Here is a 21920-nt window from a genome sequence, read left to right as displayed (position 1 = left end):
GAACTGCTACTCTCTTCTCGTTACCCAGTGGGCACCTGTGGCGAAGCCACGGCTGTGGAGCAGCGTCGCCCACGTCACACAACCACAAACCCGTTTATAGAGCGGGTCACATTCACACAAAGGAGAAAGGACATAGTACACAGAGAGAGAAAGAAACATCCATGCCCAGAGCTGGATTCGAACCGGCGGCCAATGGCTCCGCAGTCAAACACGCTAACCACTCGGCCACCTGGTAAATAAAACAATTCGCAAAATAAAACATAGGGAAAAGAAACTAATGAAAAGTTTTGAAAGTAATTCCGAAAGAGAGTGCCTTTAAGGCTGCGCCACGATGGTACAACGGCTTACGGTTAATGGCTTGAAGCCAACAACTAACTGGGAAGTAAAGGCGGTTAGTGCGCCATTTGGTTTATCTCGAAATGGTTGAACACTGGTATAGAAATGCCAATCTGAGCTCGAATTTAATATAATTTTTTTAAAAATAATTATTATGCTTGGTTCTTCACTTTCCTTGCTTTTTAAATAATGATGAACTTATGAACTCTAACAATTTCCAATAACTATACTCATCTTTTATCTGACATAATTATTGAATACAAATAACATATTTTTTAACTAGTGATTTTCTTTTATTAAAAAAATTTATTGAAAGTTATTTTTATTACTAATTTTAACCTATCATTAGATTTATCCTCTGAAACACTTTCGGTAATTGTTTCATTATAAATGATAATATTATTATAGGATAACTATCTACATAATTTATAAAAAGATATGAAAAGTTTTTCCTTTTTAAAGGATTGATTTAAACTAGGCATCAAATTCACCATTGTATTTTTTAAAAAAAAATATCTAATTTGATTTGAAAAAATATCTAATTTCAGAAGACCACGAGAACCTCCTACGGTTAGCTTGACGGCAAGGGAACTCTAACCCATGATCCGTCTTCCACTGAGAATATTTCAAGTCAGCACTCTGGTTTTTGCAAGCCGGATGCGGAATTCGTATCGACCAGCCATCTACGGTATCGAACCCCATAAGAAGGCAAACGCCCTGAGCCATCGCAGCACTAATAGGCACTCATATAGATCCAAACAAAAATCTTTCTGTAATGAGGTTTTATTTTAACAAGGATAGTTCGTCGTACTAGAGATGCACAATTGGCTACTGGATGATCCGAAGACCACCATTTCGATCCACTGCATCGATATACCTGCAAGCGAGAACTTTAAACGATACCGCGCTTTCTCGGTCCTGATCCAAATGCTCACCCACCCGTACACTCAAAACAGCCAGTCATCTGCTGTGTCTTAACTAACAAGTATAGATCTCTCAAAGAAAGTTTGTTTTAGTAATAACCACACCTGCATGAATATTTTTAATGCACCCAAAATAATAGGAAAAACAAAAACTAACGAATCCATCACTGAGATTTCCTGAGTTAGTTGAAAGAATTTTGAAATATTTGTCTGGTCAATTGATTAAAATAAATGCAATTAAACTAATGTTAGGTATAAAGTTTCTCTGACAAAAAATTTTTAAATAATCCAACAATTTCTGATAGATGAAATATATTTTTTAATTAATATTTGAAAGAATACTAATCAACTCATTAATTTTGACGGAATATTATACTTTCAATTTTTAAACTATGCATTTTATTCATGAACTTTAAAAAAAATAATTAATAAATAATGACACGTAGGTCTATTAATAAGACTATAAATATTATTCTTAATCTTACAAATTTTTACTTCTGCAAGTGATAAGAAAATTTACAAATACGAAATTAAGTAATTAATAATGATAAATTCTTATTAAAAACTAATGAAGTGATTTACTGATGTTTTTTTGAAAATTAATTGCAAATAAAGTATCTAAATTAGACGAAATATATAAATTAAAGTATACTACTAATTGAATCTACACTGAAAAAAAGAATCACCTTTCTGAATATATGTTACAGTGCATGTAGTTTTCAATAACGTCGGAAACCTCCTTCTCTAATATTCAGAAACATTTTGCACTACTATTTGAATCATTTTAGTGTCCAACAATTCCGTATTTATGAGAACTCAAGATAGAATCGAGTTATATACTAGTGCACTACATTGTTCCAACAGCAGTGATGGAATTCGATGAAATTATATGATTCATTGCTGTTTTGATGAGAGCTGTAATGAGATCACCGGGTTTTGAGTGCTCGTCGTGGGAAGATCACAGTTGTAAGCGTGGTCGCTCTTGTATTGCAATGAGCAGTCGAGTGTGCTCAGGCCCCCGTTGCGTGCGATCGAGACCGAGTAGCAACAGCGTGTGGAGTACAATGTCGCAGTCACAAACAGCAAGTTAATTGCTCACTGTGAACCTTCCATCGAACTAGATGTGTTGAAATAGAAGTGGGTGTTTCAGTCAAGATATGCGTGTTGGTCGAAGCAAGCGTGTCAAGATCACGTGAGGTTAGGTTACCGAAAATGCCAACCGTCGAGCCGTAGTGACTCATGGGATAGAGCGTTCACCTTCCAATGAGCTATACCGGGTTCGAATCCAAGCGATGACTGGGTGATGCGAAATCCTCTCCCGACTCACACCGACCACAGTGCTGACGTAAAATATCCTCAGTGGTAGACGTATCATGAGTTCGAATCCCCTTGGCATCAGGCTAACCGTGGGAGGTTCTCGTGGTTTTCCTTTAAATGCAACGCAAATGTGGGTTAGTTTCATCAAAAAGTTCTCTACAAAGGCAAATTTCTTCCAATACTTGATCCAGAAGTTTCCTTGTCTTCTGGATTGGGTTCAAAATTACAAATCTACAAATTTGAGCATTGGTAGCAAAAAATTCCGTAGACTGTTCAACGACGGTTATAAAATAAGATAAAATTATTATTGTCTTCAACCCCCTTCACAAAATGTGACATCATTTATGAACGACTCCATACATAAATGATCCTCACTCACTTTCAAGGATTCTAAAATCACTTTCATACTAAAATTTGGACTATGTGTTCTTTGTAAAATATTATGGAAAACATTTATTCCGATGTTTATAATTGTTAAAGTAACTAGGGAATAATCAACTTAAATACTAATTACGGCTAACTAATATGTTTTTACCATTTACACAAGTGTTCTTTATGAGGTGAATAGAAAAACAAAAACTGTATCGATGCTTTATAAATGTCCGGATATTATGTAATTATCGGTATAATTAATGGATCTTAATTGACAGTAATGATTAACAATACGAAGATGTCTCAAACTTGGACCACGAGACCTTCCTTAGATAAGTAGAAAAAAACTGAAATAAGTTTCAGTTCGATATTTTGTAATTATCGCGGTAGTTAACCTTATTAACAGAAATACTGGATGATGTGTTTTTGTTTAGACAGTAATCTCAAATTTTGACCATGCAAATAAAGAGAAAAACTTTTCATTTCGATAACTATAGATGTTATTTGATAGTAAAGTAAAATAACATGCTCCAACTTACTTCAACTATATTTTCTTTATCAAATTGTAAAGATAAATTAAAAAATAAGTTTTATTTTCAGTTATTTTCGAGGTACTTAGCCTAATAGACACTAAAGTCCACCAATACGTGCAGTAAAGTGGGCGCCATTAATTATGCTAATAATATATATAAAGCAATATGTCTGTACTTCATTTGAAACCTTATCTCTTCATATCTTTCGAGATCATATACATTTTATTCACACTACACTCATTGATTGAATGTCGTATGGCACAACACTACACTAGCATAAAAAGAAAATACTAGATGGTATTTTACGGTACCGCGACGGATCTTTCTAGCTCGCAGGAAATATTATATTCAGAAAAAAAAACATTTAAAAAATCTTAGGAAAATAACATTTTTTACTGATTTCAAAACTCTGAATTCATATATGTTATTTATTTACAGCCACTTGGAAGGTTCTTAAGCTATCATTTTATGCTGCATTATAGAAAGAAAAAAAAAGATGTTTCTGCGACGAAAAGGAAAATTAAGTCTCTAAGTCGACAATTAGCAAGTCGATAGTTAGCAATTTTTTGTAAGGTATTTTGCTTAAGATTTGACATATTATTCTTCGGAATTTGAAATATTTTAATTTTGTTTTTCTTTATACTTTTTTAAATGCAGTTTTTTTTTATTCCATATCTTTTATTTTTGAAAACCGCAGATGGGCTTTATTAATGATGACAAAGAATACTCATACCATAATATATAAAGAATAATTTGCTACCATGAGCATATTTTAAAAATCTTTTTAAAATTTTGAATGCTTTTTTAAACATTATCATTCCATAGTTTCTGGTATTTTTCACAAGGCAAATCAGGTCTCTAAAAATTTTTGATTGAAACGACTTAAATAAAATAGCTTTAAAAGCAAATTATTTCTGCCACTGGATAACAAAATTTAATTACTTCGTGAAATGCCTACCGTTTTCTGAAGGAAACATATATGGGATAATCAGACTTCGATTTAATGTAAAGGAAAACATCCCATTTTAGTCAAAGGAAAAAAAATTCTATAAAATTGAACAATGTTAAAATTACACTTAATAACTGCTTCCCTGATTATCTCTGGTATGCATTGCAAATATTTATTATCCATAACAGAATTCGTCAATACCTTTTGTTTCATCACGTTTTTATTCGGCTGGAAGCAAAGCAAAAATAATCTGCTGTGATTGGAAGTTTGTCAATTTTTGTTTGAGAACTATTTGTGGGACTGCAAACGTGTTTTGTACAATTGTATACACGATGGTTGATGAATTTACACAGAAACAAAGAGTTAAAAAATGGCTCTCGAGAGTGAAAGTAATGCAGATGATTTTTCAGATTATGAAGATGTGAACATATACAACGACTCATATTTAACTTTTTTCATTTGCCCGAGATAATTTGGGATAGTAAACTGATGGTAAATTAAATATTTTCTACGTATAAAAAAATTAGAATTTCAACATAGAGCTTGTGTATTATGTTTTGTTTTAGTTCCTTGTATTTATTAATGCTGCCACTAAAAATATGCTGATTTTTTGCATTTTCTTTTTCAAAAAAATTGGTAAAATTGCACAATTGGCCAAATAAATGGACAAACCATATAAATAATCTCAAATGGAAGAATTAAAAAAGTCAATGACCGTTTCATCACTACTATAATTGAATAATTTATGGCTGTCTTTAAATCCCTCGACAATAGCATAAAAATAAATTGAGTGTTATCTTTATTGAAATAGCCGAAAAAAGGTTAACCTGCACAGTCTACTGCAGGAATTCAAGTTAAAAATAAAGATTTGTATTTTATAACCTTCGCGTTCAACAGCCGAACCAAATTTTAGTTCGAAGCCTAGTCATTTTGAACCAATCCAGGATCAGTACCCCCGGAGGTATCATTTGTTATGGCGGACTTTGTGACTCGACAGATTTAACCATTTACTACACGGGGAGATCGAACCCCCTACCTCTAGGGCATAAGCCAAGAACTTTAAAGTAAAAAAGAATAAAAAAACATATCAAGATTTCTTGTTAAAAAAAAGAAACAATTACCATGAAAGTATTTTTGTCAACTTTGAAAGGAATGAAACACCAATAAAATGATATCAATTTTTTTTTTTCGTACTATTGTAGTTTTTCCTAACTTTTCCTAAAATATTACAAATAGTAGGCAATTTATTTTTTAAAATATTAATACTTGAACTATGGTGATTGGAAAACATGCTTTTCACAATCAATACATTTCTGTTTTTTATGAGGAATTTAGCATTGCTATCATTTAAGCTTCTACGATAAATAAATATTAAAATAAAACGCTTTTATCCTTACAATTCAGTTTGGCCCAAGTTTAAGACATCTAGTTTGACTTCAAATAACAAAATTTTTTCTATTATTGAGTACTGATATTAATACACAAATAACAAACATAGTATATGATTTTGTTTAAGGGACCGTTAAATTCAACCAGTGTGGGTCATTTTTTTCGAAAATTTTGTCCAGAGATAATTGATTTTTTTTTAATTAGAAAAGCAAGAGTTATATAGCATTAATCACCGTGAATTTACATAGAAACGGAATAATTCTTTATTAAAATAATCTTGATCTAATTCTTGTCTCGGTGAATAATAAGATGGCCCATCAAGAGCTGAACAAATACAAGCTCTATGACTAAGCTGTTCATTCTAAGCCAATGTTTATTCTTTTTAAAAAAGTAACCAGAAACCTTGTGACTATACAAAATTCTTCCGAGTAATCGATTTCAACATTAGATTCCATATACACCGTCTTAAAGTCTAGCTTTACATCTGAAGAACATATCACTTTCAAAACTATTTCTTTAGCACTTGTTTCAGCAATAAGTTATAAAAAGTTATGTAAAAAAAGTTATATTAAATAAGTTTTATAAAATAAGTTATATAAAATAAGTTATATAAAATAAGTTATATATAATAAGTTATATATAATAAGTTCAGCGATAATAACTGGAATCATTTATGATACGAGGGTTATAAAGAAATGAGAGCATGAAAGTTACTTTTATAATTGCCTACAAAGTGTTGCCAGGGAAGTAAATGTGCTTGAATGATGGAAAGAGTTCCCAAGACTACCACTTTAAAAGACATCAAAACATTGACACAATAAAATGTGAATAACGAGTGCAGTTGACAGTTTCTCTTTGAAGCATCATCAACCAATTATACATTCATTAGATCTAATGAACCCACAACTCGGGGACAGAAGAGCCTCTTTTGAGCGTATGCATTTCTGTACGTCAATCATTTCAATACCGTTGGATGGACCTGAAAAGTCTTACGGAGAGGCATTACACGCCCATCATGCAACCGTTCTTTACATTTCAAGTAATATTACATTTCAATTATATAACTTTTGAATTATTTATGCATGGTTGTAAGTAAATTCACATTAAATAAAATTTATTAAATCAAGAATCTTTAACAAAGACCACTGAAAAAGCCTACTGAAGTTCATTGGAGCATTAATAAAACTTTTTTGTTATAACAGAGAAATGACCGAATTGTTATCTATAATAAGCGTAACGAATTCACGTAAAATTGATAGCATTTAAACATGTTGCTGTTGTCTCAACCAATGAGATGGCCTCTAAGATATATGCATTTATCATGCTACATCATAACCCCACAGTAAATCATTTCACATCATTTCCAAATCGTGACGCCAAAGCTCAAATTTATACGAGCACAGTAAGGGCTTAGATGGCGGCATCATTTCCATTACCACGTAGAAGGAAAATTATTTTCATGAATGCTACATCTAACAAGTCTACTATCAGCAAAGCACTATCAGCTGACGGAAATCTATTAAAATCGAACTACATCAAACACTGCCGTATCGTTAAATTACAAAGCTCAGTTCTTTCACTAATGCAAAGAATTTGTTTTGCTTTTTCACTTGTAGCCTCACACAAAAAGGAGCTATATTGCTATTTGTACAACCAATTGACCGGGGTCTCATCGCCTAAAAATTTTTTGCATTAAATTTTAGTCAAATTTAACGCACACTTTCTTAAGGTTCTGATAAATTCTTGAATTTAGCTGATGAAAAGAAACCAATTACTTGACGGTCAACTTTTCGAACGTTCATAGTTTTCTGGTGACGTCATTATTCTTTGTCTAATAATAATTTTTTCATCAATATGTTAAATAATTCTATCGAAAAAATAAATTACGATAAAGAATTTAAAATCATAGAGAATAATAAATTACCATTCATGGTTTCTGAAAACTTGGAGGACATCTGAATCTGTTTTGATAGTCTGTTTAAAATAAACCAATCACATAATTTTTTCTTTTATAAAATTTTTTATTTCAGTGAAAAAGTTACAATTAAAAATAATGTTGGTTCAGCTATGGAAAATATTTTGTATTAAAATGAAAAGTTTGTTTTTAAATCATTTTAATTCAACCCAAATATGTCTGTTAATAACAAAAAGAGAAGGATGAAATACCTCAACTCTTCTCTAGATTAAAACTGATTAAACTTATTCGGCTTTTTTCTAACGGTATCGTCAGATCATTTTGGAGTAAGCTGCATAAACTCCAAATCGAAGACCAGCCATTTCAATCTAATGTTTCCAAAAATATAGTGGAATACATTCATTAAATCTTTCAAAAAGCCACTTCAGTCTGCAAAATTTTTGATAGAATTACTTTAAACAATACTTCCTACCTATTAATTTCATTCCAACAAAATTATCCTCGTTTTCTTAATCAGCTCATCTGCCTAGTGTGGGTGCTTTGTCTAAAAAGAGCATCAGAAAAAATTTCCATCCGGTGTAATTGAGAAAAAGTTTGTAAAAATATTTTAAATTTATAAAAGTTTTTTTTTTCAATTCTTGTAGCCATTTAAATTATTATTCAGCTTTGATTTGGCATAAGGTCTTCTTTTATTAAAATGAATAGATTGCATACACTTTGTAACTGTGCAAAAATAAAAATTATGAATTGCTCATAAGAAAATAAAAACATCCTGAAAAACTCTTGATTTAATGATTTTTACGTACTCGATTTTAATGGTTCAAGAAGGTAGTGACACAAAAAATCACTGAATAAACATATCTTTTATGATTCCCCAAAATATTGAGGACAGTAGAAAAATATATTCCCATTATCTTGGTCAGGAGAGTGGTCGAATAGTTCCTGAGAAATCGAATATTTTAAAATTCGATTTTTCACCAATTTCATTCACATTTTGTATTTCCCCATATAAGACAATATTATTTAAAATGATTGAATACCTTACTAATCAAAATTTTACTATGGCGAAATACGCAGAAAGTAAAATTGATTTTAAGGGTTCCAAACTTTTGATTGCCCTGCTAACCAATTTATGGGAGTCCTATCTCCGCATTATGGCTATACTCCCTATATTTTTCTGAATCCGTCTAAAAAAATGTATGTTTATTCAGAAAAAAATACGTTTTCGTGCCTGATTTTTTTTACTTAAAAAATTTTAGGCACCAATTAATTAGCATATTTGAGGTCACTCCCGAGAACCGTTAAGTTTCTGTCCAAATTCAATCATTAGATCAAACGTTTATTAAGGTGTTCTTTTCCTTTTTAGCGCAACTAAATAATATAATTCAAGTAGATGAAGCCGTCTTTACGCAACTTTAATAATCTTACTTTTTATAAATTGTATTAAAGAAAGTTACAAATAAACAACATTGCCTCATATAATTTTTTTAATAAATATATTCTATTGTATAAAGTGTGCATTTTGTTTCTTGCTTTTTGCTTCTACAAATAGCGATTGATTACTATGCAAACACCTACAATTTGAATAGTTTGTCACCAAAAATGCTTAGAAAGGCAACTGAAACCTATTTTTCTGCACTCCAATGAATGTTTTAGGTACTTGAGCATTAAAAGATGCTTTAAAATCTGCTTATCATCAAAAAACTTAAAAAGGTAACCGAAATCTCTTTTTCTGCATTCCAATGAAAATTTAAGTTACTTGGGCCTCTAAAGATATTTTAATAACTGTTTAGTTTGACAAAATAATGCATACCTATTAAATTTTTCTTCAATTTGTTCTACTTTTATGCTTATTTAATTTAATTATTTTAATTAACATCCATGGTTTTTTTATTATTTGAGAATTACAAAGCATCTCAATTTTTTTAAAAATTATGCATAGCTTAAAAAAGCTTAATTTGAGATTTTGAGGTTGTGTTTATGAAAAGGGATTTATTTTATTTAGATCGTTTCTAAACATTATGCAATGATCCAGGAGTCTGAAACATTTTTGTGCCCTATTAAGAAGACTTTAAAACTATCAAAATATTCAAAATACTTCATTTCACTCCAGAAAAATTCGAATATGGAATCGAAGGTTTTTAAACATTATGCGATGTTATAGGAATCTAAAACATTTTTGTGCCCTATTAAGAAGACTTTAAAACTATCAAAATATTCAAAATAATTCATTTCACTCCAGAAAAATTCGAATTTGGAACAGAAGGTTTTTATGCATTATGCGATGTTATAGGAATCAAAAACATTTTTGTGCCCTATTAAGAAGACTTTAAAACTATCAAAATATTCAAAATAATTCACTTCACTTCAGAAAAATTTGAATTTGGAATCGATGGTTTTAAAATAATTCATTTTACTCCAGAAGAATGCGAATTTGGAATCGAAGGTTTTTAAACATTCTGCGATGTTATAGAAATCTAAAAAATTTTTGTGCCCTATTAAGAAGACTTTAAAACTCTCAAAATCTTTCAAAATAATTCATTTCACTCCAGAAGAATTCGAATTTGGAACCGAAGGTTTTTAAACATTATGCGATGTTATAGAAATCTAAAACAATTTTGTGCCCTATTAAGAAGACTTCAAAACTATCAAAATCTTTAAAATAATTCATTTCACACCAGAAAAATTCGAATTTGGAATAGAAGGTTTTTAAGCATTATGCGATGTTATAGGAATCTAAAACATTTTTGTGCCCTATTAAGAAGAATTTAAAACTATCAAAATCTTTAAAATAATTCATTTCACTCCAGAAGAATTCGAATTTGGAATCGAAGGTTTTTAAACATTATGCGATGTTATAGAAATCTAAAACAATTTTGTGCCCTAATAAGAAGACTTTAAAACTATCAAAATCTTTAAAATAATTCATTTCACTCCAGAAGAATTCGAATTTGGAATCGAAGGTTATTAAGCATTATGCGATGTTAAAGAAATCTAAAACATTTTTGTGCCCAATTAAGAAGACTTTAAAACTTTCAAAATCTTTAAAATAATTCATTTTACTCCAGAAGAATTCGAATTTGGAATCGAAGGTTTTTAAACATTATGCGATGTTATAGAAATCTAAAACAATTTTGTGCCCTATTAAGAAGACTTTAAAACATTCAAAATCTTTAAAATAATTCATTTCACTCCAGAAGAATTCGAATTTGGAATCGAAGGTTTTTAAACATTATGCGATGTTATAGAAATCTAAAACAATTTTGTGGCCTAGTAAGATGACTTTAAAACTATCAAAATCTTTAAAATAATTCATTTCACACCAGAAAAATTCAAATTTGGAATAGAAGGCTTTTAAGCATTATGCGATGTTATGGGAATCTAAAACATTTTTGTGCCCTTTTAAGAAGAATTTAAAACTTTCAAAATCTTTAAAATCATTCATTTCACTACAGAAGAATTCTAATTTGGAATGGAAGGTTTTTAAGCATTATGCGATGTTATAGGAATCTGAAACAACTTCGTGCCCTATTAAGAAGACTCTATAACTATCAAAATCTTTTAAATAATTCATTTCACTCCAGAAGAATTCGAATTTTTAATCGAAGGTTTTTAAACTTTATGCGATATTATAGGAATCAAAAACAATTTTGTGCTCTATTAAGAAGACTTTAAAACTATCAAAATCTTTAAAATAATTCATTTCACTCCAGAAGAATTCGAACTTGGAATCGAAGGTTTTTACACATTATGCGATGTTATAGGAATCTAAAACAATTTTGTGCCCTTTTAAGAAGACTTTAAAACTATCAAAATCGTTAAAATAATTTATTTCACTCCAGAAAAATTCGAACTTGGAATAGAAGGAGGCCATGAAAGGTACATTTCAATCAATTCCAATTAGAACTTTAATTTTGTGCATGTGTTTTATAAAACGTTTTTGATGTCAATACATCTCTATTTTTTAAAAATATGAAAATAAATTACCATGATAATTATACTAATAAATAACAATGTGCAGTAAACAAAAGTCATCATCATTAAATAAGTTACAAGATCAAATATATATTTTTTAGCAGACGAAAATTTATATTTACGTATGTTTGCATGCGTACGTAGTATGCGACTGAGATAAAACTCTGATAGGTGGATTTCTTGAAAGAAACAGTATATGAAATATAAATATTTGAGTAAATAAAAGAGTACATCATTCATTTTTATTTTTAGAATCTTATTTTAACTGCACCAAAACCTTTAACGATCCCAAGGTTGGTATAGGATGATAATAAGGGAAGAGCCATGCTGGATCAGGGGATAGAGCGTTCGCCTACCAATGAGGTGAACTGGGTTCGAATCCCAGTGATGACTGTGCAATACGAATCCGCAGCCGGCTTGCATCGACCGCAGTTCTGACGTGAAATATCCTCAGTGGTAGACGGATCATGGGTTAGAGTCTCTTTGCCGTCAAGCTAACCGCGGGAGGTTCTCGTGGTCTTCCTCTCCATGTAACGCAAATGTGAGTTAGTTCCATCAAGAAGACCACCACGAAGACAAAGTTACAAGGCTACGGAGTTGAACATTAGTAGTCGTAAAACCAAAAAAAATTGGGTCGGCTGCTCAACGACGGTTATAAAATTTAAAAAAATAATAAGGAAGAGAAATCTTTTTTATACACGTCAATAGACTATGATTGTTCCAAAATTATTTGAAATATCGTTTTCAAAATTCAAGCAAAAATCATTTCGATTATTTTTTTTTTAAAATGAGTGTTATATATATTTTAAAAGTCCCGCAGTGGACTGATCGTTAAGACACGGTTCCCAGCAGATTACCGAAGTCAAGCATCACTAGTTGCGGTCAGTGTGCGGGTGGGTGACCATTTGGATCAGTCTGCGTAGGAACCGAGGGTGGGCGGTATTGGTCCTCGTTAAACTGTTCTACCGTAAAGTGCTCAACTTCGTGTGCACGTCGTCGGGCTACCGAAGCAGGGGTGCCGTCCCCTCTGCAGAGGATCAAAATTGTGATGGCATGTCTTCGGATAATCCTCAGGGATGTTGCCCAGACAGTCGTCAATAGCCCGTTGTGCAGCTCTAGTGCGACGTAAATGAACTACATCAATATATTTTAAAAAAACGTAATCCAATAATGTTAATATATTTTGTATACACTCCGTCTCATATCGTTACGTTTTGTAGATTGCTAAAAGATTTTTAGAGCAAGGAATGGTCTGTATTGATTTTTACATATTTTTTTAAGACATTTAAGTATTTAGAACAAATTTCCTGACTTTTAAAAATTACCTGAAAACAAATCAAAAATGACGTTAAAAATTGTTATTTTCATTAGAGTTGCATTTCAAAAAAACTTATGCAAAAACGAAAAAAAAGCATATTAAAAATTTTTAGTATATTAGTATTAGTATATAAATTATTAGTAAGTACCTAAAAATAGTGCTCTCTACTAGTATTTCCACGATTAGAAAAGGCGTACAGTAGAAAAATGCTCTAAAATCAGAAAAAAAAGAGGAAGAAAAGCAGCTCTAAAGCAGAAAAGTGTTCAAAAATATAACAAATGTCATCAAACTGTGAACATTATTATCCACTGCGCGTTTGAACTATCTCAGTTTTCTGAGATACTTTTAAAACTGTATATATATGTATAATTTATTTATTTATGCAGTTTTATAAGTATTTTTATGCACAGTGTTCTTCAGAGTTGTTCTTTTTTCTGCAGTATATAAAGCGTTTAGGGACCTTCAAGAGTCAAAAAAGTACTAATGTTAAAATGTCTCGTTACATTTTATGTCGAACTCAGTTTAGCAGGTATGTTGAAAGGATGATCTATAGAATGTTTTGCGAAATTATTAAATAAACATTTAATTTGTATGGCATCACATATTAGAAAATTCATTTAACACAAATAATTGTTAAAACTAGTAAAGCACTTTAAGTAGCCTTTTTTGTTTCAACATTGTTGAAATAAACGTTTTTGCCTAACCATCAAATAAAATGAGCCAGACCTTTTCTGTATTTTGTGAAAATTGTGTGTGTGTGTTAAAATAATACATTAAAAATGTATTTTTTCATTTATGTTCTCAACGATGGTTTTCATTAAAATTATATTTATTTAACGTAGATTGAAATTAGCATTATTTTTGGATATCTTGAGATGTTATTGTACAATGAATCTCGGGCTCTATTCTTTACTTAGCGAAATTTTAGTAATTAATTAAGTGCTTCTAAAAAGATATATAGCACAGAGTACAAACAAAGAATTACTCAAAACGTCGGAAAAAACTCAATAAACGAAATCAACTGTCGAAGAAGTGAAGTGGGAAAATTCATATCTTAACCCTTTTTGTTAAATTTTCACAAATCATCTGAAGGACTCAGCTATTTCCAAAAACGGCCGATATTCAATCATAGTTTGAGTTATAGCGTGTGTGATATTTTAGATTATTTTTTTTCTGATAAAATACGAATCTACAATCAGCATTTTTTGAAATTTAGTTTAATATTAAACATTTGTTTGTTTAGAGTTTTGATAAATATCTTCTTTTTAGCGTCATCAAAAAAAAAAACATTTTAAACATCATCTGAATTAGTTTCCATTAGTTTAAACTGAAATAAAATAAAATCTAAAAACAGTTAAAAATGACTTAATAAAAACCCCCCAACGCATTACTAGAGATCTATGTAAGATCTAAACGCTATCAAACTCTATTACAGTAAATCAAAGAAAAAAAGTGCAAAAATGTGAATCCATGATAGCGCATTGCACAACAGATACCCAACAGAAAAAATAAACAAGTGTGAAAAGATGTGATAAAATAAAATTGTTCAATTTAAATATATCCTTTTGTGACTTACTTTTACTGCTTAAATTACGTTTCTAAGTGTAACCTTGCTAACAAGATACAGTTCTTAAAATTTAACGAAATATAATGATTATTTCGAATGGCAGACAAAGGTATAAAAGAATTATGCACAAGATGTGGTGGCCATTATAAATTGCTTGCAACATTACAAGTTTGGTTAATCCATACTGTCATTTATGTACAAATAAATTTCATCTACCTTTCCAAGGACAAATATAAACTAGCATTTCCCCTTTTTTCCATCAAATTCTGGGAAATCAAAGGAAATCAACATGAATATCTAGAAAATCAAAGTATCTGTTCACCAGCTATAGTTCGTTCACCAAGAGTTGGTTAACCAAGCTCTGGGCTCCATCTCTTAGAGTGCATTTCAGCACAGAAGTAAAACATCTCCGCTCTTGAAATTGAGACAACTCTTAATGAACTCCAAACGCAAACAGCGAATTTATTTTTCAGTCATTTACTTTGCTTTATCAACTGCTACTATACCGTTCGTTTCTCTGTCTTATCAAATATATTTTTAATTTAAAAACTGTTGATTTTCCAGCAAAATATCTCAAAAAGGAAAAACTATTCACTTAGAAATATCATTAAAAAATGGAGCGAAATATCATCAAATTTATGGTATATTTAAAGTTAAAAAAGTGCTCATGAAGTTTGAGAAATAAGTATTTTTTTCATACGATTGTTCTCATCCTTCTCCCAAAAATAGCGAAATAGTTTCGTCGCATACCACATGGTGAAGGCGGAGTCAAGTACCAACTCCAGGTGAACGAACAATATCTATCTATACAAAGACATCTTATCACGTCTTTTACAATAAGTGAAAGATGGCGGTATGGAAACGAGTTAATTCAGTCAAACAGTTATTCATAATTGATAAATCTGTATATAATATTACTGATTTTGGCAATATTAACAGAACATTTTTAAGCACTTTACCTAAATTATTAATGTCTGTCCGAGGTCTTCACGTGAATTAAGACTGATCTTTGAGTGACACATACGGCAGTGTCCTCCAAAATAGTACTTTTTGAATGGTAAATCTTGTTTGTTGACAAACAATGATCCCGACATTACTTATCACATCGTGTCACCTTATTTTATTAAAATTTGATTAACTGAATGAAACGCTATTTCAATCTGCTCAGAGTTATTCGTTGCTCGATCTTAAGGCTTTTTTTTCTATTGGTTTGAGCACTCCGTTGCCACCTAATGAACAGGCAAAATGCAACTATTTGCACCTATTTTCGGCGTGAGGCAACTATGGCAACTTTTTTTTGCCTGAAAAGGTCAAAAAGGCAACTATTTTCAGGAAAAGGAAACAATGGGGAGTCTTTTCCGTACTCCTAGCGATGCTTTTCAGCATAAATTAGGTTAGCAACAATAGGAGACTATGGGGAGACTTTTCTGTACTAATAGTGATGTCTCTTTTATCATAAATTTGGTTGAAAACCTGGAATTTTTTTTCTCAATAAAAACATTTTTTTTTTTTGCATATTTTAAATAACAAATATGAATCAATACTTTTTAATTTCTTCAATTTGCGCAGATTCCATTGTAAGTCTATTTCGTTTCTCGATCGCCTTTTCAGCGGTAAATGCTACAAAATTTCGCATGATTTAAAAAAAAAAAAAAAAATTTTTAATACGATATTACGATTCGTGAATTTAAAAGGGAAATTTTTTAGAAAAAGTACATTCTTAAGAAAAGGTATTTTTTTAATGAATTCTTGTAATTAAAAGTATTTATTTTTCTGAAAATATTGTTTCGTATAGTATATAGTAAAATTGCTTCGATTTAAGAACTTAGTGCTAGAACGTTTATATTAAAATTATCTTATTTGCAACCGATTTGACTAAATGGATCATGGTATATGACAATTAATAAAAATTTAGTCATATTTTTGTTCTTATTTAGGCAACTATTTTCATAGCTTCCAGCAACTATTTTCATGCTACTAAAAGCAGCTATTTTGTTCATTTTTTCTGTGGCAAACCTGAATGCATCATCTTCCTCATGTGCCTATTTTACCCCGACTTATCTTAGCAGTTTGCTTTATTGAACCCAAAAATTTTCTTTCCGTTAAAGATTCTCCTCTAGCGTAAAACACATTTGAGTGGGAACAAACTCATTTAAAGACTCTTATTTACATTAATGTCCATTAAAACATTATAAGTCCGAACAACTTGGATACGGTTTTCTATTTTACTGGCCTCAATTGATGGGCTCTAGAGAATAATTCAATTGAACATTTTATACTCAATAGAATATTAATGAAAATTGTGTGCTATTTCTAGCCGAGTTTCAGTTATTAGAGGACGAGTTGTGAGTCGTGAAGGAAATGGACTTATTGGAATCAGAGTGAGTGTGGCAACTGATCCTCAGTTTGGATTCACTCTAACTAGAAGTGACGGATGGTAAGTTCCCATAATTTAGTCAGCTCACAATAATTGCACTTTATATTCATTTATTTTATACCAGCATTCTCCTGCAGTAAAATTCAATTCACAGCCTGCATTACAATGTTAACTAATTGATACATGAACATAAACATGTACAAACAGATCACAATAATTGCACTTTATATTCATTTATTTTATACCAGCATTCTCCTGCAGTAAAATTCAATTCACAGCCTGCATTACAATGTTAACTAATTGATACATGAACGTAAACATGTGCAAACTGATTTAAGCAGCGTAAAAACAATAAAACTGTATAGTATCTCTTGATAATTAAGATTTTACAAAGAATCTATAGTGCGTCTAATAATTTGGCCAGGGACTGTATATATTGCCCAATAAAGACAAAAAGGATAAAAAGAAAATTAATAAGTTCTATTCACTGTGCATAAGCTGCAAGTACGCATAAAAATATTAATAAGCTGTATAAAAATATTTTAAATCACTCTTGAAAGATTCCGGTAAGTTCATTTAAATACGCTACTCGCTTTATAAATTAAGTTTTGTGTTCTGTATTTTTGTTACAATTTATTTTCTGTTTTTTGCTTGATATTTCGTATATTTTTTACTTAAGGTTTGCGTTCTTTTTACGTTTCAATTTTGTTTAGCTGATTTCGAGTAAAGTGAAAAATGTGACAACCGTAAAAATTTTAAGATACATAAAAAAATTCTCTTAACTAACTATTGAAATAATTTTAAATCGATTTTAATTTCAAAAACGTTTCACAACACCGGAAGATTTCTTGTCGAATCCCTTTGTTTCCAGTAATAAAAGTGCTTTCTATAATTTTTCCCGCCGAATTTTGTTCTAAAATTTGATTGCTTATAATTCTTTAGGTTTGACATTCTGGTGAATGGTGGTGGTGCAGTAACTCTTCAGTTTCAACGTAATCCCTTCCACCCAATTAAACGAACTGTTATGGTGCCTTGGAATACGGTCATGGTTATGGGACCTGTAGTAATGTCAGCTACTATAGAAACTGAAGTTCAAGAAGATTTGTTGCAACAACAAAATCCATGTTTAGATCATGACTATGACATAATGAAACCAATTGTCTACCAAACATGGAAATCGGGATCACAAGGAGCTTGTACTGAAAATAGTGCAATAATGGCTGAAACACAGGTCTGCTTTTTTCAATTATCATAATGTGAGGTTTATCTATTTCTTAAATTATTCCATATATTTCTTACGTTCTATTTAACACCAACACTTAATATATACCTATTTCTATCATAGCCAGTCAAATGACAGAACTTTATGTTTCTTCATTGAATGTATGAAATATGGATGTTAGGAAGGAAATAAACTAAAACAACTTTATTATAATACAAGGAAATTGTATATTGCCAATTTTTATGTATTACCAACACAAGGAATAAGAATTTTTAATTCATTGCATATCGCATTTTTTACATATGCACGGTACATTCCGTTGTACATTTTCCGCAAACATATTTCTTGTAATTATTATTATTTCTATAATTCTTATAATTATAAGAATATATAAGAATTATAATTCTTATAACTAATATTAATTCTTCTAAGAACTTGTGCTGTCTTGATTGTTTCGACATTTTTCTGGGTAAAAATTAACAGTTCGTCAGAAATGAAGTAAAGCTATCAAAATAAAATATAAGCTACATACCAAAACATTTAGTTTTTGCCACTTTTTCTTACACGAAAATACCAATCTAAAATTTTAGGTACTTTCTAGAAATTTGAATTCATGCATTAGTCTTTGCAGAAATGTGCAACTAATCGAATGCAATACGTTGAGCATGCATTACACCGTAATTTCTGATCCGATAACCTTATAAAGCGATAAATTGTTCTCCCGGTCAAATGACCGGTTGTGGTGAGATAGGTATACGACAAGTATTACTGGAATAAAACCAAATACGTATTAAATAAAATAATAATAGATTATTAACTGTAACTAATTGTTAGAAAAAGTCATGAAGTCAAATGTGCAAAAATGATGCATTTTCGATGCAAAAGTTTTTAAGCAGTCATTTCACCGGTATGATATGTGTTAATTCTATAAAATTTAATTATTTATTATATTTTTTGATTGTAGGTACTCCAAGAGAGTTTCTCGATTCCAGGATCAGAATTGCATCTTGTCTATCACAGCAGCCATGCTCAAGGATATCTTTCAACTATTCACCTTCAACTCACTCCTTCAACAATTCCAGAAAATCTCCGTCTTGTTTATTTAAAAATTGTAGTTGAAGGTTATTTAATGGAAAAAACATTTGAAGCCGACCCAGATATTAAATTTACCTTTGCATGGAATAAGAGAAATGTCTATAAGCAGAAAGTATATGGCTTAACGTCTGCAAGAGGTATTGTCTTCTTTAATGCACTTATCTATCTAGAGTACTTATTTATGTATAGATAAGTTCAAAATGTAGAGAAAATTACAGAATAAGGAAGATAATTTCTTCATCAGCTCATACTATTATATGGGCAAAAAGAAGTGCTTTCTAATATTGTATCAATATAGCCAAAGCAATTTATTAAAAGAAAAGTGTGAGGAGCACTCAAAAATATTTTTGAAACAAAATAGAATAGATATCAGGTAAAAACCTTATAGTGAATATATATTATAAGGTTATCTTCCTAAACTTACTAATAAGGGTAGTGTTATCAAAATAGTCACAAATCGATGTGTTTTGCGTCGCAAACGATTACGTGTTCTCCATTAAAGTTGCCTGATTGATGCAACTTAATTAATTAGAGTTCATATCATTACACCATAAAAGTACATTTTTGAGGACATTAGATTGAAATACAAAGTTTCTATAATTAGAAAAATGTGTCTTTTTTAGTGTCCGTGGGTTATAAATATAGCAGCTGTGAGCGAATTGTCTGGACTGTTCAAGCCACCACTTTACGTGGATATGATATGGACATTTCTGAATTAGGATCCTGGAATTTAGATGTTCATCATCGATATAATTTTCATGAAGGTAAGCATTATATTAATCTTTCTAAAAAATTATCCAACCTAAATATTTTACTTTAATAAAGAAAATCTACGCACAGTTATTCATCAAAAACACTTGAAATGTAAAGTGAAAATTTTGAAATTTATACTTTTGAGGTTGAATCAATCAGCAATTTAAATTTAGTAACAGTTATTACTAACTACGTATAATTGTTTTTTGCAGGTGTTCTACAGAAAGGTGATGGTGCAACGATTTATTTTCGTCAGCAGCCGAGAGTTTTATCTATTCTTATGGGTAATGGTCAGCCACGCCCTCTTCTTTGCCCAGATTGTAATGGTCTTGCCAGAGATAATAAACTTTTATCACCAGTTGCTTTAGCAAGTGGCCCTGATGGCAGCGTTTATGTTGGTGATTTCAATCTTGTGAGAAGAATTACGCCAAATGGTCAAGTTTACACAGTTTTTAGAATGAAGTAAGCTTATTCTTTTAAATTTAAGAATATCAACACGCTAAAACACTTTTGAACGAAAGTTATTTTTTGTCCTTTTTATCACTTGTGTTGACCCTTTATCACTGGTCCTTTTCATCACTGATTAAACCCATTCAACACAAAAATGAAATCCTTATGCTGTACCCTATCTCTCCCCTTATTTTATGAATCATTAAAAAAACTCTGACTTAGGCCCATCCGAAAAATACACGATAACCCGTAGCAGCACGAGAGCACCAAGAAATGTGGATCTTAAGACACGAAACCCTGATTGGGCACCACAATTGCATCCATGGACAAAGGAAGCTTATGAGTAATCTCCAAACTTAGAGTCTACAATCACAGGGTGACAATGCTGCTCGTCTGCAAACGATCCATTGGATCGACAGAAAACATCTTTTGTTTTGGTACTTATTGTTTATTTCGTATAATTTACAACCCCTTTACGGAAGACTTTCTTTGTTCCATTCACTCCATCATCTCGGCTATATTATTTTGTATACTACTCACACTTGTGTAAATACAATACATTGTACTCAAGAACTTTTGCAAGTGGTTGACTTGCTGTCGTGTTAATTGATCAGCAATCCAAGCATCTACAGAATTCACATAGAAAGGATCACTTGTGAAGCAAAAAAAGAATATTGTATTGCAGTCTCTCATTTCAATATGTATGAGTTGGATGATATCCTAGCTAAAAAACGAACAAATTGGGGCTTGGAGGGTGACTCGAAACAGGAATCAGCTGCTTTCAGGTTGGCAACTCTACACACTCAAGTATAATTTGTCTAAGCTCCTCCCGCCACAAGGGTAGCTTCACTTTAAGACTAACACAATAGACAATCCCTTTCTCTCTCCGACTCGAGCCAAAACAGTGACACCGCACCTCTACTTGAAATATCTGGGGGAGTTCTTATTTTAGACAAACAATACCTTCCTTACCCAAATTGTACTCTGAGCAATGAGGAAGCCCTGATGAATGCTGAGGGCCTGGGAATTTGCAGAGCAGTGGTAGGAAATACATACAACAGATACTGGAGAGGTCGTGAGCTATTATAAGCCCTGCAAACTGAATGACTTTCTAATAACTTTTTGTTTATTTTTATGTTTTTCATATTTTTCATACTTTTTCTATGTTCTAATGTTTTCACTCTGCTTTTAATGCTTTAATGCTTTTTTTAATGCTTTAATTTTTTAAATGTTTATAATCTTTTAATTTTTTATATCTTACATGTTTTGTTAGATGTTAATTTATGTTCAATGCTTATTCTCCTAATATGCCTGCTTGGAGTATTTGCGAACTGCAGCGAATGATATATGTATCAAGTGCTACTGCTAAAAATTATAGATACACACACGCACACACACACACACACACACACATATATATATATATATA

At 31.0% G+C, this 21920-nt stretch overlaps 1 protein-coding gene across 1 annotated transcript in view; it reads left to right on the top strand.

Moving 5' to 3' along the window:
- The window catches only part of LOC107452026 (teneurin-m-like), a 124419-nt gene that overhangs the window by 83488 nt on the left and 19011 nt on the right, over window positions 1-21920 (top strand). Inside the window, exons 14-18 of the mRNA XM_016068302.3 lie at window positions 16912-17031; window positions 17914-18202; window positions 19158-19425; window positions 19912-20052; window positions 20254-20503. Coding sequence (XP_015923788.3) covers window positions 16912-17031; window positions 17914-18202; window positions 19158-19425; window positions 19912-20052; window positions 20254-20503 — 1068 coding nt within the window. The remainder of the gene's footprint in view (window positions 1-16911; window positions 17032-17913; window positions 18203-19157; window positions 19426-19911; window positions 20053-20253; window positions 20504-21920) is intronic.

Source organism: Parasteatoda tepidariorum, chromosome X1, assembly GCF_043381705.1.
Source record: "Parasteatoda tepidariorum isolate YZ-2023 chromosome X1, CAS_Ptep_4.0, whole genome shotgun sequence".
In the NCBI taxonomy this organism is placed as follows: domain Eukaryota; kingdom Metazoa; phylum Arthropoda; class Arachnida; order Araneae; family Theridiidae; genus Parasteatoda; species Parasteatoda tepidariorum.
This window is presented reverse-complemented; position numbering and strand designations above follow the sequence as displayed.